This window comes from Atractosteus spatula, chromosome 5, assembly GCF_055471065.1.
Source record: "Atractosteus spatula isolate fAtrSpa1 chromosome 5, fAtrSpa1.hap1, whole genome shotgun sequence".
In the NCBI taxonomy this organism is placed as follows: domain Eukaryota; kingdom Metazoa; phylum Chordata; class Actinopteri; order Semionotiformes; family Lepisosteidae; genus Atractosteus; species Atractosteus spatula.
The window spans coordinates 1,646,517-1,668,193 of NC_142710.1; the positions used below are offsets into that span (position 1 = coordinate 1,646,517).

The 21,677-nt window shown below is 48.6% G+C and overlaps 1 protein-coding gene and 12 non-coding genes across 13 annotated transcripts; 10 read left to right on the forward strand and 3 right to left on the reverse strand.

Annotated features, from left to right (window-relative positions):
* Positions 1–2,306: 2,306 nt before the first annotated feature.
* On the forward strand, positions 2,307–2,380 carry trnai-aau (transfer RNA isoleucine (anticodon AAU)). Its single transcript has one exon. It is a non-coding gene; the product is annotated as a tRNA-Ile (tRNA).
* Positions 2,381–2,847: 467 nt separating this feature from the next.
* On the forward strand, positions 2,848–2,920 carry trnar-ccu (transfer RNA arginine (anticodon CCU)). Its single transcript has one exon. It is a non-coding gene; the product is annotated as a tRNA-Arg (tRNA).
* Positions 2,921–3,051: 131 nt separating this feature from the next.
* Positions 3,052–3,134, forward strand: trnal-cag (transfer RNA leucine (anticodon CAG)). The gene has a single exon. It is a non-coding gene; the product is annotated as a tRNA-Leu (tRNA).
* Positions 3,135–3,315: 181 nt separating this feature from the next.
* trnad-guc (transfer RNA aspartic acid (anticodon GUC)) lies at positions 3,316–3,387 on the reverse strand. Its single transcript has one exon. It is a non-coding gene; the product is annotated as a tRNA-Asp (tRNA).
* A 2,990-nt stretch (positions 3,388–6,377) lies between these two features.
* Positions 6,378–6,451, forward strand: trnai-aau (transfer RNA isoleucine (anticodon AAU)). Its single transcript has one exon. It is a non-coding gene; the product is annotated as a tRNA-Ile (tRNA).
* Positions 6,452–6,918: 467 nt separating this feature from the next.
* On the forward strand, positions 6,919–6,991 carry trnar-ccu (transfer RNA arginine (anticodon CCU)). Its single transcript has one exon. It is a non-coding gene; the product is annotated as a tRNA-Arg (tRNA).
* Positions 6,992–7,122: 131 nt separating this feature from the next.
* On the forward strand, positions 7,123–7,205 carry trnal-cag (transfer RNA leucine (anticodon CAG)). Its single transcript has one exon. It is a non-coding gene; the product is annotated as a tRNA-Leu (tRNA).
* Positions 7,206–7,386: 181 nt separating this feature from the next.
* trnad-guc (transfer RNA aspartic acid (anticodon GUC)) lies at positions 7,387–7,458 on the reverse strand. Its single transcript has one exon. It is a non-coding gene; the product is annotated as a tRNA-Asp (tRNA).
* A 2,990-nt stretch (positions 7,459–10,448) lies between these two features.
* On the forward strand, positions 10,449–10,522 carry trnai-aau (transfer RNA isoleucine (anticodon AAU)). Its single transcript has one exon. It is a non-coding gene; the product is annotated as a tRNA-Ile (tRNA).
* Positions 10,523–10,989: 467 nt separating this feature from the next.
* On the forward strand, positions 10,990–11,062 carry trnar-ccu (transfer RNA arginine (anticodon CCU)). The gene has a single exon. It is a non-coding gene; the product is annotated as a tRNA-Arg (tRNA).
* Positions 11,063–11,193: 131 nt separating this feature from the next.
* trnal-cag (transfer RNA leucine (anticodon CAG)) lies at positions 11,194–11,276 on the forward strand. The gene has a single exon. It is a non-coding gene; the product is annotated as a tRNA-Leu (tRNA).
* A 181-nt stretch (positions 11,277–11,457) lies between these two features.
* On the reverse strand, positions 11,458–11,529 carry trnad-guc (transfer RNA aspartic acid (anticodon GUC)). Its single transcript has one exon. It is a non-coding gene; the product is annotated as a tRNA-Asp (tRNA).
* A 2,385-nt stretch (positions 11,530–13,914) lies between these two features.
* LOC148833305 (serine protease 33-like) lies at positions 13,915–18,580 on the forward strand. Its single transcript, XM_088917974.1, has 6 exons — positions 13,915–13,972; positions 14,177–14,251; positions 15,532–15,706; positions 17,166–17,434; positions 17,662–17,813; positions 18,398–18,580. Exons 1-6 carry the CDS (start codon positions 13,915–13,917, stop codon positions 18,560–18,562), a joined length of 894 nt encoding a protein of 297 aa, XP_088774100.1. The 3' UTR covers positions 18,563–18,580.
* The last annotated feature ends 3,097 nt before the right edge of the window (positions 18,581–21,677 follow it).

The following is a 21,677-nucleotide window of genomic DNA, read 5'->3' on the forward strand; positions in this document are numbered from 1 at the left end:
ATGGTTGTAAAAGCAAACACACAAACAGACATTTCATTACGCTTGCCTATGACACAGCCCTGGTCAGCCTGATAAGGGACACAGAAAACCATCATGGACCAATTGTAAATGAGGTTACTAAACAGTGGGATGAGTGCTCTGTGCAGTTAAATGTTTTAAAAACAATTAAGCTGTTCAAGGATTTTAGGAAAAAATGCAACATCCCTCCAACCTAGTGTAATTAATGGTCAAACTGTAGGAATTGTCAATGATTACAAGTACTTGGACTGGTCATACCCAAAACTCTGAGTTGGGACAAATTCTGAGACATCATTTATAAAAACAACAGAGGCTCTTTTTTCGAAGGAAACTAAGCTAGTTCAAGGTAGATAGAACCATCCTAAGGCCTTTCTCCTGAAAGAATTCACTGAAAGTGTTTAACATACTGTCTCACTTTGCTGGGTTGGTAAGATAAGTACCATTGATAGTAATAGGCTGAGTAAATTAGTCAAAATAAACAGCAAATTGATTGGGGACAAACAAATCACCTTAAAAATCGACTATAAGCAGAGGGAGTCAAGGTTAGCAAGGTGTGTGATGGATTGTGTCTCTCACCCCCTCTGCTGCCAGTTCACACTCCTCCCATCTTGGAGACACCTCTGTGCCTACAGGTGTCGTACTAATAGACACAGGAAATCTTTCATCCCCACTGCGAGATCTCTTTCAAACAATGTGTCATAACTAACTTCTCACTTATCTTGCTGTAACACTGTAGCATTATCACCAATGGCTACTCAGCTAAGGTGCAATCTTTTCTTCCTCTAGAAGAACGGAGAACTGCATTATTTATTTTCTCTCGAGCCGTACCGCTTACATTACTGTGTGAGCAACAAGCTCTTCCCTAAGACCTCGTTACTTGTGTTGCATGAGTGAAGGAACTTGGCTCTGAGCGACCACACGCCGGCTCTCTACCTCCACAACACATCGAACCTCTAACCAGGGAAAAGGCAGGCCTAAAGACCCACAATGTTACTTTCGGCAAACTCTGCCAGCCTGCGGAAAACACCCAGCTCCTGGAGCTGGATTCCCAGAGTCAGCGCGCTGTGCCTTTACTGAGGGTGGCTTGTCGGGTTCACAGTCAGCGGCCCACAGTGCCTTAGAGCAACACAGAGCACCACAGAGCAGACACCTGTCCGCTGACCTGGAGTCTTGAACATCCGTGTCCACTCCTGATCTATGTCCATCTGGCCCTGAAACAGATCCCAAGGCAAGGGAGAGTCTTACTGAGGTGTTATTGCACAGGGGGTCTGTATCTTCATCCTTCAGCACTTTTCAGGGCTGGATACCATCTGGCCCTGTCAGCGTTTCGAGCCCAAATACCATCAGACACGGGTTCTGGGTGCAGATATGATCGGGCCCTGTCAGCTCCTCTGGGGTCCAGATACCGTGCACAGATGCAATCGGGTCCAGCTGAGATACGGCTCTCAGTTCTGCCTCCTCAGCGAGAGGGAAGATGCCAGTCTGCTGGGGGGAGTGGCTACCAGTGCTGGTGGATCTGTATAAAGCTCAGGGTCTCCAGATACCTGCAGTGCAGTGAGAGCAGCAGTCAGTCCTCTGTGTCCAGGGTCCAGCAGTAGTCAGGGAAGCTCAATCTGCGGTGTTGAGTGTCCAGTGAGAAGCTGGGGAAGGTCAGTCCTCTGTGTCCTGTGAGGGGTCAGCAAGATGAAGACACTAGTCCTGCAGCTGCTGTTTTGGATCCTGATCCTGGACACGTGTGAAGGTAAGGAGTGACCAAGCTCATGGCTCACTTCTCCTGCAATGATCTCGCATGTTCACAGGCAGCAGGCTCTGGCTGGTTTAAAGCTGAGTTCCTAATTTATACCTTTTCCACATGAAAGGGTCAATTGAAAAAGCCAAGAGGCTGAGTAAGACTCCTAGACAGCAGGTTTCTGTTATCCGGCTTTGTGCGCCCCCTGGGGGAAAGGGCTGCAGCTCATGACTTCTCTCCCCATCAAACAGTCTGAAACCAGCGCGAGCGGTGAAGCGGACGCTGGTGAGCTCCATGTCAGAGCAGCGACACAGCAGGTTCGATCGCCTGAAACAGGGCTGTAGATCAGACCGACTGGGACCTAGCTGGAAATCTGTCGGTCTCACCGAGAGGCGCCCTGACCGTGTTTGAGCAAGCACTGGGAGTACTGGGATGAGGGTGGGGTGTGGAAACGCTTGTGGAGGCGTGACTAAGGTGCACTACAAAGGGTATAAAGGGCTGTGGCAACGATTATAGAACGTGAATTTTACCATCAATCCGTTAGCTTATCAGCATCCAGGGCCGGTTAGCTCAGTTGGTTAGAGCGTGGTGCTAATAACGCCAAGGTCGCGGGTTCGATCCCCGTACGGGCCACGGTGCTCCCTTTTCTTTTTCCCAAAACCGTTTGATCTTTATTTCCACGGTGAAATGTATTATGCTACGTACAGCTGATAAACGAGAGCCGTGTCGGACTCACACACACGTTCTGGCGGAGAGGGGTCTGTTCAAAGATTTAAAAGCGAGGAAAGGTGGTGGGATTTCCACAAGCGATGAGCTCACTGAAAAGAATGAAGCTCACAGGAGGAGTGAAACCCTGTTCTGTAACTTAGCTGCTGGGAATGACAGTGTGGGGGCAGTCTTTCCAACTGTCAAAAAATGCATCGCACTCTCCTTAACTTTCTCCCCAAAGACGGCTCGCTTCTCTTATGGAGAATAATGTAGGAACTGTGCTCTGCTGCCCTCTAGTGGAACTGACAGTGATTGCGGTCTTTAACACCCGGGACATACCCGCCTCTCCAGTCCCCGCGCAGAACACAAAAGAGCAAAAGCCTTCTTGCCGAGCCCCAGTGGCCTAATGGATAAGGCACTGGCCTCCTAAGCCAGGGATTGTGGGTTCGAGTCCCATTTGGGGTGGTCACTTTTTTTCTGTTTCATTGACGTGACGAATAAAAAAATGTTACACTTCATTTTTCTTCTTCCACAAACGAAACCCGCAGTAAACAGGAGCGCGGTGCCTTCAGATCACAGATGTGGTGAAGCAGCACGTCAGGATGGCCGAGCGGTCTAAGGCGCTGCGCTCAGGTCGCAGTCTCCCCTGGAGGCGTGGGTTCGAATCCCACTTCTGACAGTGTCTCCTTTTCCTGATGATTTGTTACGAGTCCAAATGAAAAGAACACAGTAACGGAATATGTTCCTAGACAAACATATTTTCGAAACGCTTTTAATAGGTGACGGGCTGCCCGTGTGGAAGAGGAAAAGGAAAATGATGTAAGTTTTCTCCCTCTGAGAATGGGAGGAAAACTATATACCTCCCCGTCGGGGAATCGAACCCCGGTCTCCCGCGTGACAGGCGGGGATACTCACCACTATACTAACGAGGAGAGGATACTTACTGTCCGTCGTGAGCTTCGTTTACTGTTTACTTGCTGTCAGGAGACACTTCCTCTTACGGCTACTACTGCTGCGGGTTGCGGCTTGTATTGTCTTTCCCTTTAGAAGTACGTTTAGAAAACGTGTTTCCACCTGCGCCGTCGTCAGTCCTCTGGTATCGTCACAGCTCCTCCTCGGGCAATGCGAACTCCTATAGAGTCGGTTCTCTCGGCTTTATTCGGTTTCTGAAGGCTGGGAAAGCGCTCTCATAGGGCACAAGGCACAAGCAATACGCCTTGTTACCGGCTTTCGGCTGCGAAATGACGTTCAGAAACGCGGGAGAATTTATTTAAACGGCACCGGGTCCGAACGATTTAGTGATTTGGAACAAGGGAAAGAGCACTTTTGCCTATTTTTTTGCAAAGGTGTAGACGACACACATTGTTAAATCTGGTCTACCAGTATCCTGATCAAGTAAGGTCAGTTCTAGGGACATTATTTGTTGACTTTTCCTCTGCTTTTAATGCAATACAACAATGGTTGCTTGCACAGATACTCTCAGACAACTTCAGGCTAAACAGTAACGTGATAAGATGGGTCCTTAACCTTTTAACAAACAGGACTCAACAGGTCAGATTGGGGAACTGGTTATCTGGGCTGTATTTTGTCCCCCTCACTGTCCATTTCGCACACTGATGGTTGTAAAAGCAAACACACAAACAGACATTTCATTACGCTTGCCTATGACACAGCCCTGGTCAGCCTGATAAGGGACACAGAAAACCATCATGGACCAATTGTAAATGAGGTTACTAAACAGTGGGATGAGTGCTCTGTGCAGTTAAATGTTTTAAAAACAATTAAGCTGTTCAAGGATTTTAGGAAAAAATGCAACATCCCTCCAACCTAGTGTAATTAATGGTCAAACTGTAGGAATTGTCAATGATTACAAGTACTTGGACTGGTCATACCCAAAACTCTGAGTTGGGACAAATTCTGAGACATCATTTATAAAAACAACAGAGGCTCTTTTTTCGAAGGAAACTAAGCTAGTTCAAGGTAGATAGAACCATCCTAAGGCCTTTCTCCTGAAAGAATTCACTGAAAGTGTTTAACATACTGTCTCACTTTGCTGGGTTGGTAAGATAAGTACCATTGATAGTAATAGGCTGAGTAAATTAGTCAAAATAAACAGCAAATTGATTGGGGACAAACAAATCACCTTAAATATCGACTATAAGCAGAGGGAGTCAAGGTTAGCAAGGTGTGTGATGGATTGTGTCTCTCACCCCCTCTGCTGCCAGTTCACACTCCTCCCATCTTGGAGACGCCTCTGTGCCTACAGGTGTCGTACTAATAGACACAGGAAATCTTTCATCCCCACTGCGAGATCTCTTTCAAACAATGTGTCATAACTAACTTCTCACTTATCTTGCTGTAACACTGTAGCATTATCACCAATGGCTACTCAGCTAAGGTGCAATCTTTTCTTCCTCTAGAAGAACGGAGAACTGCATTATTTATTTTCTCTCGAGCCGTACCGCTTACATTACTGTGTGAGCAACAAGCTCTTCCCTAAGACCTCGTTACTTGTGTTGCATGAGTGAAGGAACTTGGCTCTGAGCGACCACACGCCGGCTCTCTACCTCCACAACACATCGAACCTCTAACCAGGGAAAAGGCAGGCCTAAAGACCCACAATGTTACTTTCGGCAAACTCTGCCAGCCTGCGGAAAACACCCAGCTCCTGGAGCTGGATTCCCAGAGTCAGTGCGCTGTGCCTTTACTGAGGGTGGCTTGTCGGGTTCACAGTCAGCGGCCCACAGTGCCTTAGAGCAACACAGAGCACCACAGAGCAGACACCTGTCCGCTGACCTGGAGTCTTGAACATCCGTGTCCACTCCTGATCTATGTCCATCTGGCCCTGAAACAGATCCCAAGGCAAGGGAGAGTCTTACTGAGGTGTTATTGCACAGGGGGTCTGTATCTTCATCCTTCAGCACTTTTCAGGGCTGGATACCATCTGGCCCTGTCAGCGTTTCGAGCCCAAATACCATCAGACACGGGTTCTGGGTGCAGATATGATCGGGCCCTGTCAGCTCCTCTGGGGTCCAGATACCGTGCACAGATGCAATCGGGTCCAGCTGAGATACGGCTCTCAGTTCTGCCTCCTCAGCGAGAGGGAAGATGCCAGTCTGCTGGGGGGAGTGGCTACCAGTGCTGGTGGATCTGTATAAAGCTCAGGGTCTCCAGATACCTGCAGTGCAGTGAGAGCAGCAGTCAGTCCTCTGTGTCCAGGGTCCAGCAGTAGTCAGGGAAGCTCAATCTGCGGTGTTGAGTGTCCAGTGAGAAGCTTGGGAAGGTCAGTCCTCTGTGTCCTGTGAGGGGTCAGCAAGATGAAGACACTAGTCCTGCAGCTGCTGTTTTGGATCCTGATCCTGGACATGTGTGAAGGTAAGGAGTGACCAAGCTCATGGCTCACTTCTCCTGCAATGATCTCGCATGTTCACAGGCAGCAGGCTCTGGCTGGTTTAAAGCTGAGTTCCTAATTTATACCTTTTCCACATGAAAGGGTCAATTGAAAAAGCCAAGAGGCTGAGTAAGACTCCTAGACAGCAGGTTTCTGTTATCCGGCTTTGTGCGCCCCCTGGGGGAAAGGGCTGCAGCTCATGACTTCTCTCCCCATCAAACAGTCTGAAACCAGCGCGAGCGGCGAAGTGGACGCTGGTGAGCTCCATGTCAGAGCAGCGACACAGCAGGTTCGATCGCCTGAAACAGGGCTGTAGATCAGACCGACTGGGACCTAGCTGGAAATCTGTCGGTCTCACCGAGAGGCGCCCTGACCGTGTTTGAGCAAGCACTGGGAGTACTGGGATGAGGGTGGGGTGTGGAAACGCTTGTGGAGGCGTGACTAAGGTGCACTACAAAGGGTATAAAGGGCTGTGGCAACGATTATAGAACGTGAATTTTACCATCAATCCGTTAGGTTCTCAGCATCCGGGGCCGGTTAGCTCAGTTGGTTAGAGCGTGGTGCTAATAACGCCAAGGTCGCGGGTTCGATCCCCGTACGGGCCACGGAGCTCCCTTTTCTTTTTCCCAAAACCGTTTGATCTTTATTTCCACGGTGAAATGTATTATGCTACGTACAGCTGATAAACGAGAGCCGTGTCGGACTCACACACACGTTCTGGCGGAGAGGGGTCTGTTCAAAGATTTAAAAGCGAGGAAAGGTGGTGGGATTTCCACAAGCGATGAGCTCACTGAAAAGAATGAAGCTCACAGGAGGAGTGAAACCCTGTTCTGTAACTTAGCTGCTGGGAATGACAGTGTGGGGGCAGTCTTTCCAACTGTCAAAAAATGCATCGCACTCTCCTTAACTTTCTCCCCAAAGACGGCTCGCTTCTCTTATGGAGAATAATGTAGGAACTGTGCTCTGCTGCCCTCTAGTGGAACTGACAGTGATTGCGGTCTTTAACACCCGGGACATACCCGCCTCTCCAGTCCCCGCGCAGAACACAAAAGAGCAAAAGCCTTCTTGCCGAGCCCCAGTGGCCTAATGGATAAGGCACTGGCCTCCTAAGCCAGGGATTGTGGGTTCGAGTCCCATTTGGGGTGGCCACTTTTTTTCTGTTTCATTGACGTGACGAATAAAAAAATGTTACACTTCATTTTTCTTCTTCCACAAACGAAACCCGCAGTAAACAGGAGCGCGGTGCCTTCAGATCACAGATGTGGTGACGCAGCACGTCAGGATGGCCGAGCGGTCTAAGGCGCTGCGTTCAGGTCGCAGTCTCCCCTGGAGGCGTGGGTTCGAATCCCACTTCTGACAGTTTCTCCTTTTCCTGATGATTTGTTACGAGTGCAAATGAAAAGAACACAGTAACGGAATATGTTCCTAGACAAACATATTTTCGAAACGCTTTTAATAGGTGACGGGCTGCCCGTGTGGAAGAGGAAAAGGAAAATGATGTAAGTTTTCTCCCTCTGAGAATGGGAGGAAAACTATGTACCTCCCCGTCGGGGAATCGAACCCCGGTCTCCCGCGTGACAGGCGGGGATACTCACCACTATACTAACGAGGAGAGGATACTTGCTGTCCATCGTGAGCTTCGTTTACTGTTTACTTGCTGTCAGGAGACACTTCCTCTTACGGCTACTACTGCTGCGGGTTGCGGCTTGTATTGTCTTTCCCTTTAGAAGTACGTTTAGAAAACGTGTTTCCACCTGCGCCGTCGTCAGTCCTCTGGTATCGTCACAGCTCCTCCTCGGGCAATGCGAACTCCTATAGAGTCGGTTCTCTCGGCTTTATTCGGTTTCTGAAGGCTGGGAAAGCGCTCTCATAGGGCACAAGGCACAAGCAATACGCCTTGTTACCGGCTTTCGGCTGCGAAATGACGTTCAGAAACGCGGGAGAATTTATTTAAACGGCACCGGGTCCGAACGATTTAGTGATTTGGAACAAGGGAAAGAGCACTTTTGCCTATTTTTTTGCAAAGGTGTAGACGACACACATTGTTAAATCTGGTCTACCAGTATCCTGATCAAGTAAGGTCAGTTCTAGGGACATTATTTGTTGACTTTTCCTCTGCTTTTAATGCAATACAACAATGGTTGCTTGCACAGATACTCTCAGACAACTTCAGGCTAAACAGTAACGTGATAAGATGGGTCCTTAACCTTTTAACAAACAGGACTCAACAGGTCAGATTGGGGAACTGGTTATCTGGGCTGTATTTTGTCCCCCTCACTGTCCATTTCGCACACTGATGGTTGTAAAAGCAAACACACAAACAGACATTTCATTACGCTTGCCTATGACACAGCCCTGGTCAGCCTGATAAGGGACACAGAAAACCATCATGGACCAATTGTAAATGAGGTTACTAAACAGTGGGATGAGTGCTCTGTGCAGTTAAATGTTTTAAAAACAATTAAGCTGTTCAAGGATTTTAGGAAAAAATGCAACATCCCTCCAACCTAGTGTAATTAATGGTCAAACTGTAGGAATTGTCAATGATTACAAGTACTTGGACTGGTCATACCCAAAACTCTGAGTTGGGACAAATTCTGAGACATCATTTATAAAAACAACAGAGGCTCTTTTTTCGAAGGAAACTAAGCTAGTTCAAGGTAGATAGAACCATCCTAAGGCCTTTCTCCTGAAAGAATTCACTGAAAGTGTTTAACATACTGTCTCACTTTGCTGGGTTGGTAAGATAAGTACCATTGATAGTAATAGGCTGAGTAAATTAGTCAAAATAAACAGCAAATTGATTGGGGACAAACAAATCACCTTAAATATCGACTATAAGCAGAGGGAGTCAAGGTTAGCAAGGTGTGTGATGGATTGTGTCTCTCACCCCCTCTGCTGCCAGTTCACACTCCTCCCATCGTGGAGACGCCTCTGTGCCTACAGGTGTCGTACTAATAGACACAGGAAATCTTTCATCCCCACTGCGAGATCTCTTTCAAACAATGTGTCATAACTAACTTCTCACTTATCTTGCTGTAACACTGTAGCATTATCACCAATGGCTACTCAGCTAAGGTGCAATCTTTTCTTCCTCTAGAAGAACGGAGAACTGCATTATTTATTTTCTCTCGAGCCGTACCGCTTACATTACCGTGTGAGCAACAAGCTCTTCCCTAAGACCTCGTTACTTGTGTTGCATGAGTGAAGGAACTTGGCTCTGAGCGACCACACGCCGGCTCTCTACCTCCACAACACATCGAACCTCTAACCAGGGAAAAGGCAGGCCTAAAGACCCACAATGTTACTTTCGGCAAACTCTGCCAGCCTGCGGAAAACACCCAGCTCCTGGAGCTGGATTCCCAGAGTCAGCGCGCTGTGCCTTTACTGAGGGTGGCTTGTCGGGTTCACAGTCAGCGGCCCACAGTGCCTTAGAGCAACACAGAGCACCACAGAGCAGACACCTGTCCGCTGACCTGGAGTCTTGAACATCCGTGTCCACTCCTGATCTATGTCCATCTGGCCCTGAAACAGATCCCAAGGCAAGGGAGAGTCTTACTGAGGTGTTATTGCACAGGGGGTCTGTATCTTCATCCTTCAGCACTTTTCAGGGCTGGATACCATCTGGCCCTGTCAGCGTTTCGAGCCCAAATACCATCAGACACGGGTTCTGGGTGCAGATATGATCGGGCCCTGTCAGCTCATCTGGGGTCCAGATACCGTGCACAGATGCAATCGGGTCCAGCTGAGATACGGCTCTCAGTTCTGCCTCCTCAGCGAGAGGGAAGATGCCAGTCTGCTGGGGGGAGTGGCTACCAGTGCTGGTGGATCTGTATAAAGCTCAGGGTCTCCAGATACCTGCAGTGCAGTGAGAGCAGCAGTCAGTCCTCTGTGTCCAGGGTCCAGCAGTAGTCAGGGAAGCTCAATCTGCGGTGTTGAGTGTCCAGTGAGAAGCTTGGGAAGGTCAGTCCTCTGTGTCCTGTGAGGGGTCAGCAAGATGAAGACACTAGTCCTGCAGCTGCTGTTTTGGATCCTGATCCTGGACATGTGTGAAGGTAAGGAGTGACCAAGCTCATGGCTCACTTCTCCTGCAATGACCTCGCATGTTCACAGGCAGCAGGCTCTGGCTGGTTTAAAGCTGAGTTCCTAATTTATACCTTTTCCACATGAAAGGGTCAATTGAAAAAGCCAAGAGGCTGAGTAAGACTCCTAGACAGCAGGTTTCTGTTATCCGGCTTTGTGCGCCCCCTGGGGGAAAGGGCTGCAGCTCATGACTTCTCTCCCCATCAAACAGTCTGAAACCAGCGCGAGCGGCGAAGTGGACGCTGGTGAGCTCCATGTCAGAGCAGCGACACAGCAGGTTCGATCGCCTGAAACAGGGCTGTAGATCAGACCGACTGGGACCTAGCTGGAAATCTGTCGGTCTCACCGAGAGGCGCCCTGACCGTGTTTGAGCAAGCACTGGGAGTACTGGGATGAGGGTGGGGTGTGGAAACGCTTGTGGAGGCGTGACTAAGGTGCACTACAAAGGGTATAAAGGGCTGTGGCAACGATTATAGAACGTGAATTTTACCATCAATCCGTTAGATTCTCACCATTCGGGGCCGGTTAGCTCAGTTGGTTAGAGCGTGGTGCTAATAACGCCAAGGTCGTGGGTTCGATCCCCGTACGGGCCACGGAGCTCCCTTTTCTTTTTCCCAAAACCGTTTGATCTTTATTTCCACGGTGAAATGTATTATGCTACGTACAGCTGATAAACGAGAGCCGTGTCGGACTCACACACACGTTCTGGCGGAGAGGGGTCTGTTCAAAGATTTAAAAGCGAGGAAAGGTGGTGGGATTTCCACAAGCGATGAGCTCACTGAAAAGAATGAAGCTCACAGGAGGAGTGAAACCCTGTTCTGTAACTTAGCTGCTGGGAATGACAGTGTGGGGGCAGTCTTTCCAACTGTCAAAAAATGCATCGCACTCTCCTTAACTTTCTCCCCAAAGACGGCTCGCTTCTCTTATGGAGAATAATGTAGGAACTGTGCTCTGCTGCCCTCTAGTGGAACTGACAGTGATTGCGGTCTTTAACACCCGGGACATACCCGCCTCTCCAGTCCCCGCGCAGAACACAAAAGAGCAAAAGCCTTCTTGCCGAGCCCCAGTGGCCTAATGGATAAGGCACTGGCCTCCTAAGCCAGGGATTGTGGGTTCGAGTCCCATTTGGGGTGGTCCCTTTTTTTCTGTTTCATTGACGTGACGAATAAAAAAATGTTACACTTCATTTTTCTTCTTCCACAAACGAAACCCGCAGTAAACAGGAGCGCAGTGCCTTCAGATCACAGATGTGGTGAAGCAGCACGTCAGGATGGCCGAGCGGTCTAAGGCGCTGCGTTCAGGTCGCAGTCTCCCCTGGAGGTGTGGGTTCGAATCCCACTTCTGACAGTGTCTCCTTTTCCTGATGATTTGTTACGAGTGCAAATGAAAAGAACACAGTAACGGAATATGTTCCTAGACAAACATATTTTCGAAACGCTTTTAATAGGTGACGGGCTGCCCGTGTGGAAGAGGAAAAGGAAAATGGTGTAAGTTTTCTCCCTCTGAGAATGGGAGGAAAACTATGTACCTCCCCGTCAGGGAATCGAACCCCGGTCTCCCGCGTGACAGGCGGGGATACTCACCACTATACTAACGAGGAGAGGATACTTGCTGTCCGTCGTGAGCTTCGTTTACTGTTTACTTGCTGTCAGGAGACACTTCCTCTTACGGCTACTACTGCTGCGGGTTGCGGCTTGTATTGTCTTTCCCTTTAGAAGTACGTTTAGAAAACGTGTTTCCACCTGCGCCGTCGTCAGTCCTCTGGTATCGTCACAGCTCCTCCTCGGGCAATGCGAACTCCTATAGAGTCGGTTCTCTCGGCTTTATTCGGTTTCTGAAGGCTGGGAAAGCGCTCTCATAGGGCACAAGGCACAAGCAATACGCCTTGTTACCGGCTTTCGGCTGCGAAATGACGTTCAGAAACGCGGGAGAATTTATTTAAACGGCACCGGGTCCGAACGATTTAGTGATTTGGAACAAGGGAAAGAGCACTTTTGCCTATTTTTTTGCAAAGGTGTAGACGACACACATTGTTAAATCTGGTCTACCAGTATCCTGATCAAGTAAGGTCAGTTCTAGGGACATTATTTGTTGACTTTTCCTCTGCTTTTAATGCAATACAACAATGGTTGCTTGCACAGATACTCTCAGACAACTTCAGGCTAAACAGTAACGTGATAAGATGGGTCCTTAACCTTTTAACAAACAGGACTCAACAGGTCAGATTGGGGAACTGGTTATCTGGGCTGTATTTTGTCCCCCTCACTGTCCATTTCGCACACTGATGGTTGTAAAAGCAAACACACAAACAGACATTTCATTACGCTTGCCTATGACACAGCCCTGGTCAGCCTGATAAGGGACACAGAAAACCATCATGGACCAATTGTAAATGAGGTTACTAAACAGTGGGATGAGTGCTCTGTGCAGTTAAATGTTTTAAAAACAATTAAGCTGTTCAAGGATTTTAGGAAAAAATGCAACATCCCTCCAACCTAGTGTAATTAATGGTCAAACTGTAGGAATTGTCAATGATTACAAGTACTTGGACTGGTCATACCCAAAACTCTGAGTTGGGACAAATTCTGAGACATCATTTATAAAAACAACAGAGGCTCTTTTTTCGAAGGAAACTAAGCTAGTTCAAGGTAGATAGAACCATCCTAAGGCCTTTCTCCTGAAAGAATTCACTGAAAGTGTTTAACATACTGTCTCACTTTGCTGGGTTGGTAAGATAAGTACCATTGATAGTAATAGGCTGAGTAAATTAGTCAAAATAAACAGCAAATTGATTGGGGACAAACAAATCACCTTAAATATCGACTATAAGCAGAGGGAGTCAAGGTTAGCAAGGTGTGTGATGGATTGTGTCTCTCACCCCCTCTGCTGCCAGTTCACACTCCTCCCATCTTGGAGACGCCTCTGTGCCTACAGGTGTCGTACTAATAGACACAGGAAATCTTTCATCCCCACTGCGAGATCTCTTTCAAACAATGTGTCATAACTAACTTCTCACTTATCTTGCTGTAACACTGTAGCATTATCACCAATGGCTACTCAGCTAAGGTGCAATCTTTTCTTCCTCTAGAAGAACGGAGAACTGCATTATTTATTTTCTCTCGAGCCGTACCGCTTACATTACTGTGTGAGCAACAAGCTCTTCCCTAAGACCTCGTTACTTGTGTTGCATGAGTGAAGGAACTTGGCTCTGAGTGACCACATGCCGGCTCTCTACCTCCACAACACATCGAACCTCTAACCAGGGAAAAGGCAGGCCTAAAGACCCACAATGTTACTTTCGGCAAACTCTGCCAGCCTGCGGAAAACACCCAGCTCCTGGAGCTGGATTCCCAGAGTCAGCGCGCTGTGCCTTTACTGAGGGTGGCTTGTCGGGTTCACAGTCAGCGGCCCACAGTGCCTTAGAGCAACACAGAGCACCACAGAGCAGACACCTGTCCGCTGACCTGGAGTCTTGAACATCCGTGTCCACTCCTGATCTATGTCCATCTGGCCCTGAAACAGATCCCAAGGCAAGGGAGAGTCTTACTGAGGTGATATTGTACAGGGGGTCTGTATCTTCATCCTTCAGCACTTTTCAGGGCTGGATACCATCTGGCCCTGTCAGCGTTTCGAGCTCAAATACCATCAGACACGGGTTCTGGGTGCAGATATGATCGGGCCCTGTCAGCTCCTCTGGGGTCCAGATACCGTGCACAGATGCAATCGGGTCCAGCTGAGATACGGCTCTCAGTTCTGCCTCCTCAGCGAGAGGGAAGATATCAGTCTGCTGGGGGGAGTGGCTACCAGTGCTGGTGGATCTGTATAAAGCGCAGGGTCTCCAGATTCCTGCAGTGCAGTGGGAGCAGTAGTCAGTCCTCTGTGTCCAGGGTCCAGCAGTAGTCAGGGAAGCTCAATCTGCGGTGTTGAGTGTCCAGTGAGAAGATTGGGAAGGTCAGTACTCTGTGTCCTGTGAGGAGTCGGCGAGATGAAGACACTTGTCCTGCAGCTGCTGTTTTGGATCCTGATCCTGGACACACATGAAGGTAAGGAGTGACCAAGCTCATGGCTCACTTCTCCTGCAATGACCTCGCATGTTCACAGGCAGCAGGCTCTGGCTGGTCTAAAGCTGAGTTCCTAATTTACACCTTTTCCACCTGAAGGGGTCAATTGAAAAAGCCAAAGAGCTGAGTAAGACTCCTAGACAGCAGGTTTCTGTCATCCAGCTTTGTGCGCCCCCTGGGGGAAAGGGCTGCAGCTCATGCTCATGTCTTCTCTCCCCATCAAACAGTCTGAAACCAGCGCGAGCGGCGAAGCAGACGCTGGTGAGCTCCATGTCAGAGCAGCGACACAGCAGGTTCGATCGCCTGAAACAGGGCTGTAGATCAGACCAACTGGGACTTAGCTGGAAATCTGTCGGTCTCACCGAGAGGCGCCCTGACCGTGTTTGAGCAAGCACTGGGAGTACTGGGATGAGGGTATAAATGGCTGTGGCAACGATTATAGAATGTGAATTCTACCATCAATCGGTTAGATTCTCACCATCCGCTGCTACGGTAGAGCTCAGTCCATCCTTCAAGATCCCACCCATCCCGGCCACAGACTGTTCACCCCCGGCGCTCTGGCAAGTGGTATCGCACTATTAAAGCATAGACGCTAGACTCAAGAACAGCTTCTACTCTGCTGCAGTACAAATCCTCCACAGCTGACTGCAACATCCCAGACTTGATGCACATCTGCACTATTCACTTTTTACTTGGTCTAACATGTGTCTTTTCTTTCACTACTACACATTTTTTTGTACTGGTAAATTAATTCATTATGTCATAATGTACTTAGTGTCTATATCGTGTGGCGTCATCTGCTGTACTGTGTGATGTGTATGTCCCAGGAGATCAGAGTGAATAAGATGTACAAGTACATATGGCAGTAAACTCCTCTACTACTCTACTACTACTAGTCTTCCTGTTTCAAGTCAAAATAGTGCAGTGTTAATGTACTGGAGTGTCCAGTCAGTCAGTGTGTCTGTATGAACCCCTCTCTCTCAGTGCAGTGTTAATGTACTGGAGTGTCCAGTCAGTCAGTGTGTCTGTATGAACCCCTCTCTCTCAGTGCAGTGTTAATGTACTGGATTGTCCAGTCAGTGTGTCTGTATGAACCCCTCTCTCTCAGTGCAGTGTTAATGTACTGGAGTGTCCAGTCAGTGTGTCTGTATGAACCCCTCTCTCTCAGTGCAGTGTTAATGTACTGGAGTGTCCAGTCAGTGTGTCTGTATGAACCCCTCTCTCTCGGTACAGTGTTAATGTACTGGAGTGTCCAGTCAGTGTGTCTGTATGAACCCCTCTCTCTCAGTGCAGTGTTAATGTACTGGAGTGTCCAGTCAGTCAGTGTGTCTGTATGAACCCCTCTCTCTCAGTGCAGTGTTAATGTACTGGAGTGTCCAGTCAGTGTGTCTGTATGAACCCCTCTCTCTCAGTGCAGTGTTAATGTACTGGAGTGTCCAGTCAGTGTGTCTGTATGAACCCCTCTGTCTCAGTGCAGTGTTAATGTACTGGAGTGTCCAGTCAGTCAGTGTGTCTGTATGAACCCCTCTCTCTCTCTCCAGTGTCCAGCTCTCCTCTGTCCAGAAGCTCCATTGTGGGTGGACAGGATGCGAAGGAGGGACAGTGGCCCTGGATGGCTTATCTCAGGCTGGTTATGCTCAGTGGAAGGGGAGTTTCCTGTGATGGCACCCTGATCAGTGATCGCTGGGTTCTCACTGCAGCACACTGTGTGGATTTGTAAGTATCTACTGCTTTATTTCAACTCCATTAACACAAACACAGCGGGTTATTAATAATAAAAATAATAAGAATCCCTTTAGCTCAGCTGGCTGGTTCCTTGTTGAGTGACGTTAGAGGCCCAGGTTTGAGCCCCCAGCGGTGGGGGGTCGACTTGATGCGGGAGGGGTGAGGGTGCATACTCATGTGAACCTGGAAGCACTACAATAATAATAATAAAAAACCTTAGTATGCTACATTACGTAGCACTTTTAAAAGTAACATCTCAAAGCACTTTACTGCCAAAACAAAACAAGCACACATAAGAAACACAAGTAGTTAGAAATTCATCAGAAAATCCATGATCATTAGAAAATGAAGCAGACACGCACGCCATTTCAATAACAGCTTTTTTTAAAAGAAAGGTTTTGAGCCGCGATGTAATGCATTCAGGGTAGCCAGCTCTCTGATCTGATGTCCTTTGGGATAGATTTCCGGAGCTCTGGATCACAGCAAGAGAGGTGCCAAGCCATGAAGAGCTTTATAGCCTTAAGGTGCAGAGCTGTATAGCCAAGCATGAGCATTTTGAAGTCGAGCTGAAACTTGACAGGAAGCCAGTCCAAGGGCTCCAAGAGAGGAGTGATGTGAACACTTGCACGTAACCTGGTCAGAATGCCGGTTGCCAAATTTTCAAGTTTGCTCCATGTGGATTTTAAATTCCCCAGCGAGGAGGCAGTCTAGTGACATTTCTGAGATGGAAGAACTATGTTTTTACAGTAATTAGCATTTAAGACTCAACAGCCAATCCAATCAAATATTACACCAAAATTTTGTGTTTCATTGAAATGTAATTAGTATGAACATAATATCAGAGTATCATCAGCACAGATATGTGATAAGAAGCTGGTGATACAGTCTACTCCTACATGAACTGAGATCTTCTGCAGGGTCCTGTAGTACCATCGATATCATAGTTCCCTGCATTTATAGTTCCTTTCATCTCTACTCTTACTGACAGTGTCCCGGTATCTGTACTGACCAGCGGTCAGGACACCCCTACTCTTACTGACAGTGTCCTGAGATCTATACTGACCAGCAGCCAGGACACCCCTACTCTTACTGACAGTGTCCTGGGGTCTGTACTGACCTGCAGTCAGGACACCCCTACACTTACTGACGGTGTCCTGGGATCTGTACTGACCAGTCAGGACACCCCCACTCTTGCTGACAGTGTCCTGGGATCTGTACTGACCGGCAGTCAGGACACTGCAGGATCTGTAATGACTTAGTAGCCAAGACCTGGAACTACGATTTCACACAGTGTACCTCATGGCTTTCTCTATCACCATAATGGGGAAATGGTTTGGAAAGACTGGTCAGGTGGAAAGGACACCACCTAATGGTCCAATGGCACCTCTACAGTGGCAACCCTGTTGTCCTCAGAGGTCTCCCACTATAACAGCTGTCCCCTACTTTGCAGCCCCTTGAACTGGTGGGAAACAAGTATCACGCTGGGAGGCTATCAGCTGTTGAATTCTACTGAGTACCAGCAAACGTATTCAATGAAGAGGATCATCGTGCATGAGAGCTACAGTGATCTTACAGAAGGGTCTGATGTCGCCCTGATAGAGCTGAATGCGACTGCAACCTTAAACCAGTACGTCAAGCCCGTCGCCCTGGCCAAGGCCTCCAACAACATCTCTGCCAAGTGGGACTGCTGGGCCACAGGCTGGGGAAACGTTGGAAATTCTGGTAGGAGATGTTGCTGGTTTCGGAACTGGGAAAATTGCACACACACACTTTCAGTGCCACCCAGGTTTCGGCGCCAGGGTGTTTACTTTTCTGACCATAGTTCAGCCACGATTGTCCCCTTACGTTCTGTCAGGAAGGGTGCTGAAGTGCGTGTGATCAGATGTGGAGATGCGGACTGAGATATCAGACTCTCCTCTCTGTCTCTGAGTGTCTTCCTTGCCTTCCTGTTTCTCTTTCTGAACCTGGGACCCTACAGGAAGTCCAGCTCCCCATCATGGACAACTTGGAGTGTCAGAAGATGTCAAAGGATCACTACGTCATCCTGCCAGAGATGCTGTGTGCCGGGTACGAGGCAGGAGGCAAGGGCACCTGTCAGGTAGGTTTACTAGAAAGGCGAAGTTGCGTTTGCTTGATTCCCATATACCGTACCTTTCCTGGGTCAATCTGGATTGTCCCGATAGTGTGGATGTACTGTAGATGAGTCTGTCCCTGGATTGTCCCGATAGCAAGGCTGTACTGTAGATGAGTCTGTTCCTGGATTGTCCCGATAGTGTTGATGTAGATGAGTCTGTCCCTGGATCGTCCCGATAGTGTGGATGTAGATTAGTCTGTCCCTGGATTGTCGCGATAGTGTGGATGTAGATGAGTCTTTCCCTGGATTGTTCTGATACTGTGGGTGTAGATGGGTCTGTTCCTGGATCGTCCCGATAGTGTGGATGTAGATTAATCTGTTCTTGGATTGTCCCGATAGTGTGGGTGTTGATGGGTCTGATCCTGGATTGTCCCGATAGCGTGGGTGTAGATGAGTCTTTCCCTGGATTGTCCTGATTGTCCCAGAACAGTGCAGCTCATTCTTGGGGTTTGGGGGTTTGGCAATGAAGGAGGTGACAAATCGATCACTCTCTCGCTCTCCTCAGCCTCTCAGCGTTGACTCTCCACGATCTCTCTCTCTCTCTGCAGGGCGACTCTGGGGGCCCCCTGGTCTGTCGGAAAAATAAGAGGAACCCCTGGCTCCAGACCGGGATCGTCAGCTTCGGGCTGCAATGCGCCGTCCCGCTATACCCCGGAGTCTTCACCCGGGTCTCCAGCTACAGGGCCTGGATAAAGCAACACAGCGGGATCTGAGGCTCCTGCTGAGGACAACGCCCCCTGGCTGACTCGCAGCAAACTGCAGGCTTAGCTCAATCTGATATTTGATTGAATCACCGGTCAATGTCACCTTTTGTACTGTTCCCACTGTTACCTCCTCTCTCCCTCTTGTGTGTTTATTACTGGGGAATATTCTGGGATCTCCTCTCTCTCTGGTGCGGCTGTGCTCTTGGCTTTGCTCTGCTTGCTGTGAGAGATCAGATATAATTGTCTCTCTTTTGGCAGCTCAATAAAATCCAAACATTCAAGCTGTTGGTCTGGGGTCTGACCTTATTGGCATTTCAACTCTGTACGGCAGTGAATGCATCTCCCTCTGGAATGTGTTGTCCAGTGCTGTGAAGATATAACTCATTTCAGAAATGGTGCATCTCAATGTTCTCTTGTAAACGCTTGTATTGAAGGGTGTTGCTAAGATATACTGTTTCACTTCAATGAAAATGGTTAGTCACAATAATGGTGGTGTATTTGTTTCTAAAAAGATTTACATAGATACACAGGTATAAAGAATTTTGGATTAATACAACAATTTAGGTTGGTTGTATTACAGTACTGCAGTAGAGTGAGGAGCCTGCAGGGGGCACTGTCCTCCCGAGCAGAAACGAGATTATTTCATTAGTTTCAGAATATGGCCTGGTGGTCCGTCTTCCAGTGCTGGGCCCAGAACTACGGCTTAAATAACACAAAAGAGACACAGCTGGAGATTATAAAACTAAAATAAATACCAAAGAAGGTAGTAGCGCCCGCTAGAGGAGGGATAACGACCATAACAGTCAGTAAGAGTAGTGGTGTCCAGACTGCTGGTCAGTACAGACCCCAGGACACAGTCAGTAAGAGTAGGGGTGTCCTGACCGCTGGTCAGTCCAGATCCCAGGACACTGTCAGTAAGAGTAAAGGGTGTCCTGACTGCCGGTCAGTCCGGATCCCAGGACACTGTCAGGAAGAGTAGGGGTGTCCTGACTGGTCAGTACAGATCCCAGGACACTGTCAGTAAGAGTAGGGGTGTCCTGACCAATGGTCAGTCCAGATCTCTGGACCCCGTCAGTAAGAGTAGGGGTGTCCCGACTGCCGGTCAGTCCGGATCCCTGGACGCTGTCACTAAGAGTAGGGGTGTCCTGACTGGTCAGTACAGATCCCAGGACACTGTCAGTAAGAGTAGGGGTGTCCTGACTGCCGGTCAGAATAGATCCTGGGACACTATCAGTAAGAGTAGGGGTGTGCACCCCCATGTTATGAATAACCTCCTTCTGGGATGCACAGTCTGTCCTCCCTTAAATTCACACTTAATCCCCCTGGTGCAGCAGTTTCTGTCTCCTGCTCCTGATCTGTGTGGCCTGGATAAGGCTGCACTTCAGTGTGTTCAGTGTGGGAGGATGTGGATTCCTGGTGTGCACTGGAATCCTTCAGGCTGAAAGACACTATAAAACTGCAAATGCGTTTTATAGCAGCATGATAAAGAAATAGCTGATGCTCAAAACACCCAGAACTCCCCATAGTGGAAGAGCGTTTGCACTCTACTGCTAGTGTCCAAAAGAAGCAGCCCTAGAGCCCTTATATACACAAGATCCAGGTGGCCAATGGAAAACAGCTGTGAGCACTCAACCCCGTGAAACTATCATTTGGCCCTCAGTTTCCACACACAGCTTCCTGGTATTTGTAGTTCTGGCTTATAGGCTTTAGGTGGGAACTACAAATATTATGGTGGCAAATCAATTGGAGCTGCTGGGTGCTGCTGAGCTCCAGCCTCCTGTCCAGAAAGTCATGGTCTCTGCAGACCAAAAAGTTCAGTGAGAACCAGTAGGAAAAGAAACCCGAATCCGTCCGACGCAGGGTGTCTGTTTTTCAACTGTGGGACATCGACAGCCAAGACTAGTCTCCAGCAGTAGTTGGGGAGGGTCAGTCCTCTGTGTCCAGCAGTAGTTGGGGAGGGTCAGTCCTCAGTGTCCAGCAGTAGTTGGGGTCAGTCCTCAGTGTCCAGCAGTAGTTCAGGAGAACCAGTCCTCCAGTTCAGATACAGAGATCAGGATCCCAGTTGGGACACCTGCTGCAGTGTGTGTAAATGAAGCTCTGATACAGAGATCAGGCCTCATGCCTGCGAGCTTTGCTGCGTTGAGTCTGGATATCTGGTGATGGTGGTAGGTCACAGTGAACCTCAAAGTTAGCACTGCTGCTCCCTCTGAGGTTCCTGGCTCCTGAGCTGGATTGCTCTCCCCAGGTTTCAACAGCTATTTTCTAGGACGTTTGTCTTCCTCCCCCCCTCCGCAGAGGCCAGCAGGTTACTGACACACGAGCACCTCCAGACTGTGCCCTTTCGCTACAGCCCTGTGAAGAGCTGGCATTGTACCCACTGGGAGAGCCATTGTGCGCCCCCAGTCCCACATTGCACCCCTCAGCTCGACCAGGATGATCCCCGATAAGCGACGGATGTTTTCAATATCCCTAGACAAGACATTCTCGTTAAGTACCCGATACAGACCATAATCACAAAACCTCCACGTGTGAAAATACGAACACAACGGTAGGATCCTGGTCCCTATGCTGTAGTGTCTCTTGGAGGGTTGGAGTTCAGCTCAGGCACAGGATGGGTCTAGTGGAAATATTGGCTCTTTCAGATGGGTCTAGTAGAAATCTAAGGACTCTCCTTGCTGTTCAGATTCTTCCTTGCTGATTGTTTTTTTAAGCGCTCTGTTTCGTGGTGTAATTCACAGTGTGTTTCTCCCCTCTCTGCCCTGCCCTTCTGTCTTCTGTGGAGAGACTGTCCTTGGGGGTTTCACAGCAGCACCTGTCAGAGGCAGAGCAGGAATTGCCTGGAGCTTGTGGAAATGACACCGACTCCCTCTAGTGGTCAGTTTAGGTACCTCTGATAGCATTAATATAATCTCAGAAAGACATAATCACTTTACTAACTTTATCACTTTATTAACCCTTTACTATTTCTTGCATTAGGAATTATCTTGTCGCAGACCCCAGCCTGCTCTCCATGAGACACACAGACAGGGAGAGAAGCTGGGGGTCAGAGCGCAGGGTCGGCCATTTATACAGCACCCCTGGAGCAGCTGGGGTTAAGGGCCTTGCTCAGGAGCCCAACAGAGTA

Bases quoted from the DNA above. Each gene is read 5' to 3' on its own strand.
- LOC148833305 (XM_088917974.1), top strand. From the start codon at position 13,915: ATGAAGACACTTGTCCTGCAGCTGCTGTTTTGGATCCTGATCCTGGAC. The intron at 14,252-15,531 runs GTGAGCTCCATG...CTCTCTCTCCAG, and splicing joins GAGCGGCGAAGCAGACGCTG to TGTCCAGCTCTCCTCTGTCC. The intron at 17,814-18,397 runs GTAGGTTTACTA...CTCTCTCTGCAG, and splicing joins GAGGCAAGGGCACCTGTCAG to GGCGACTCTGGGGGCCCCCT.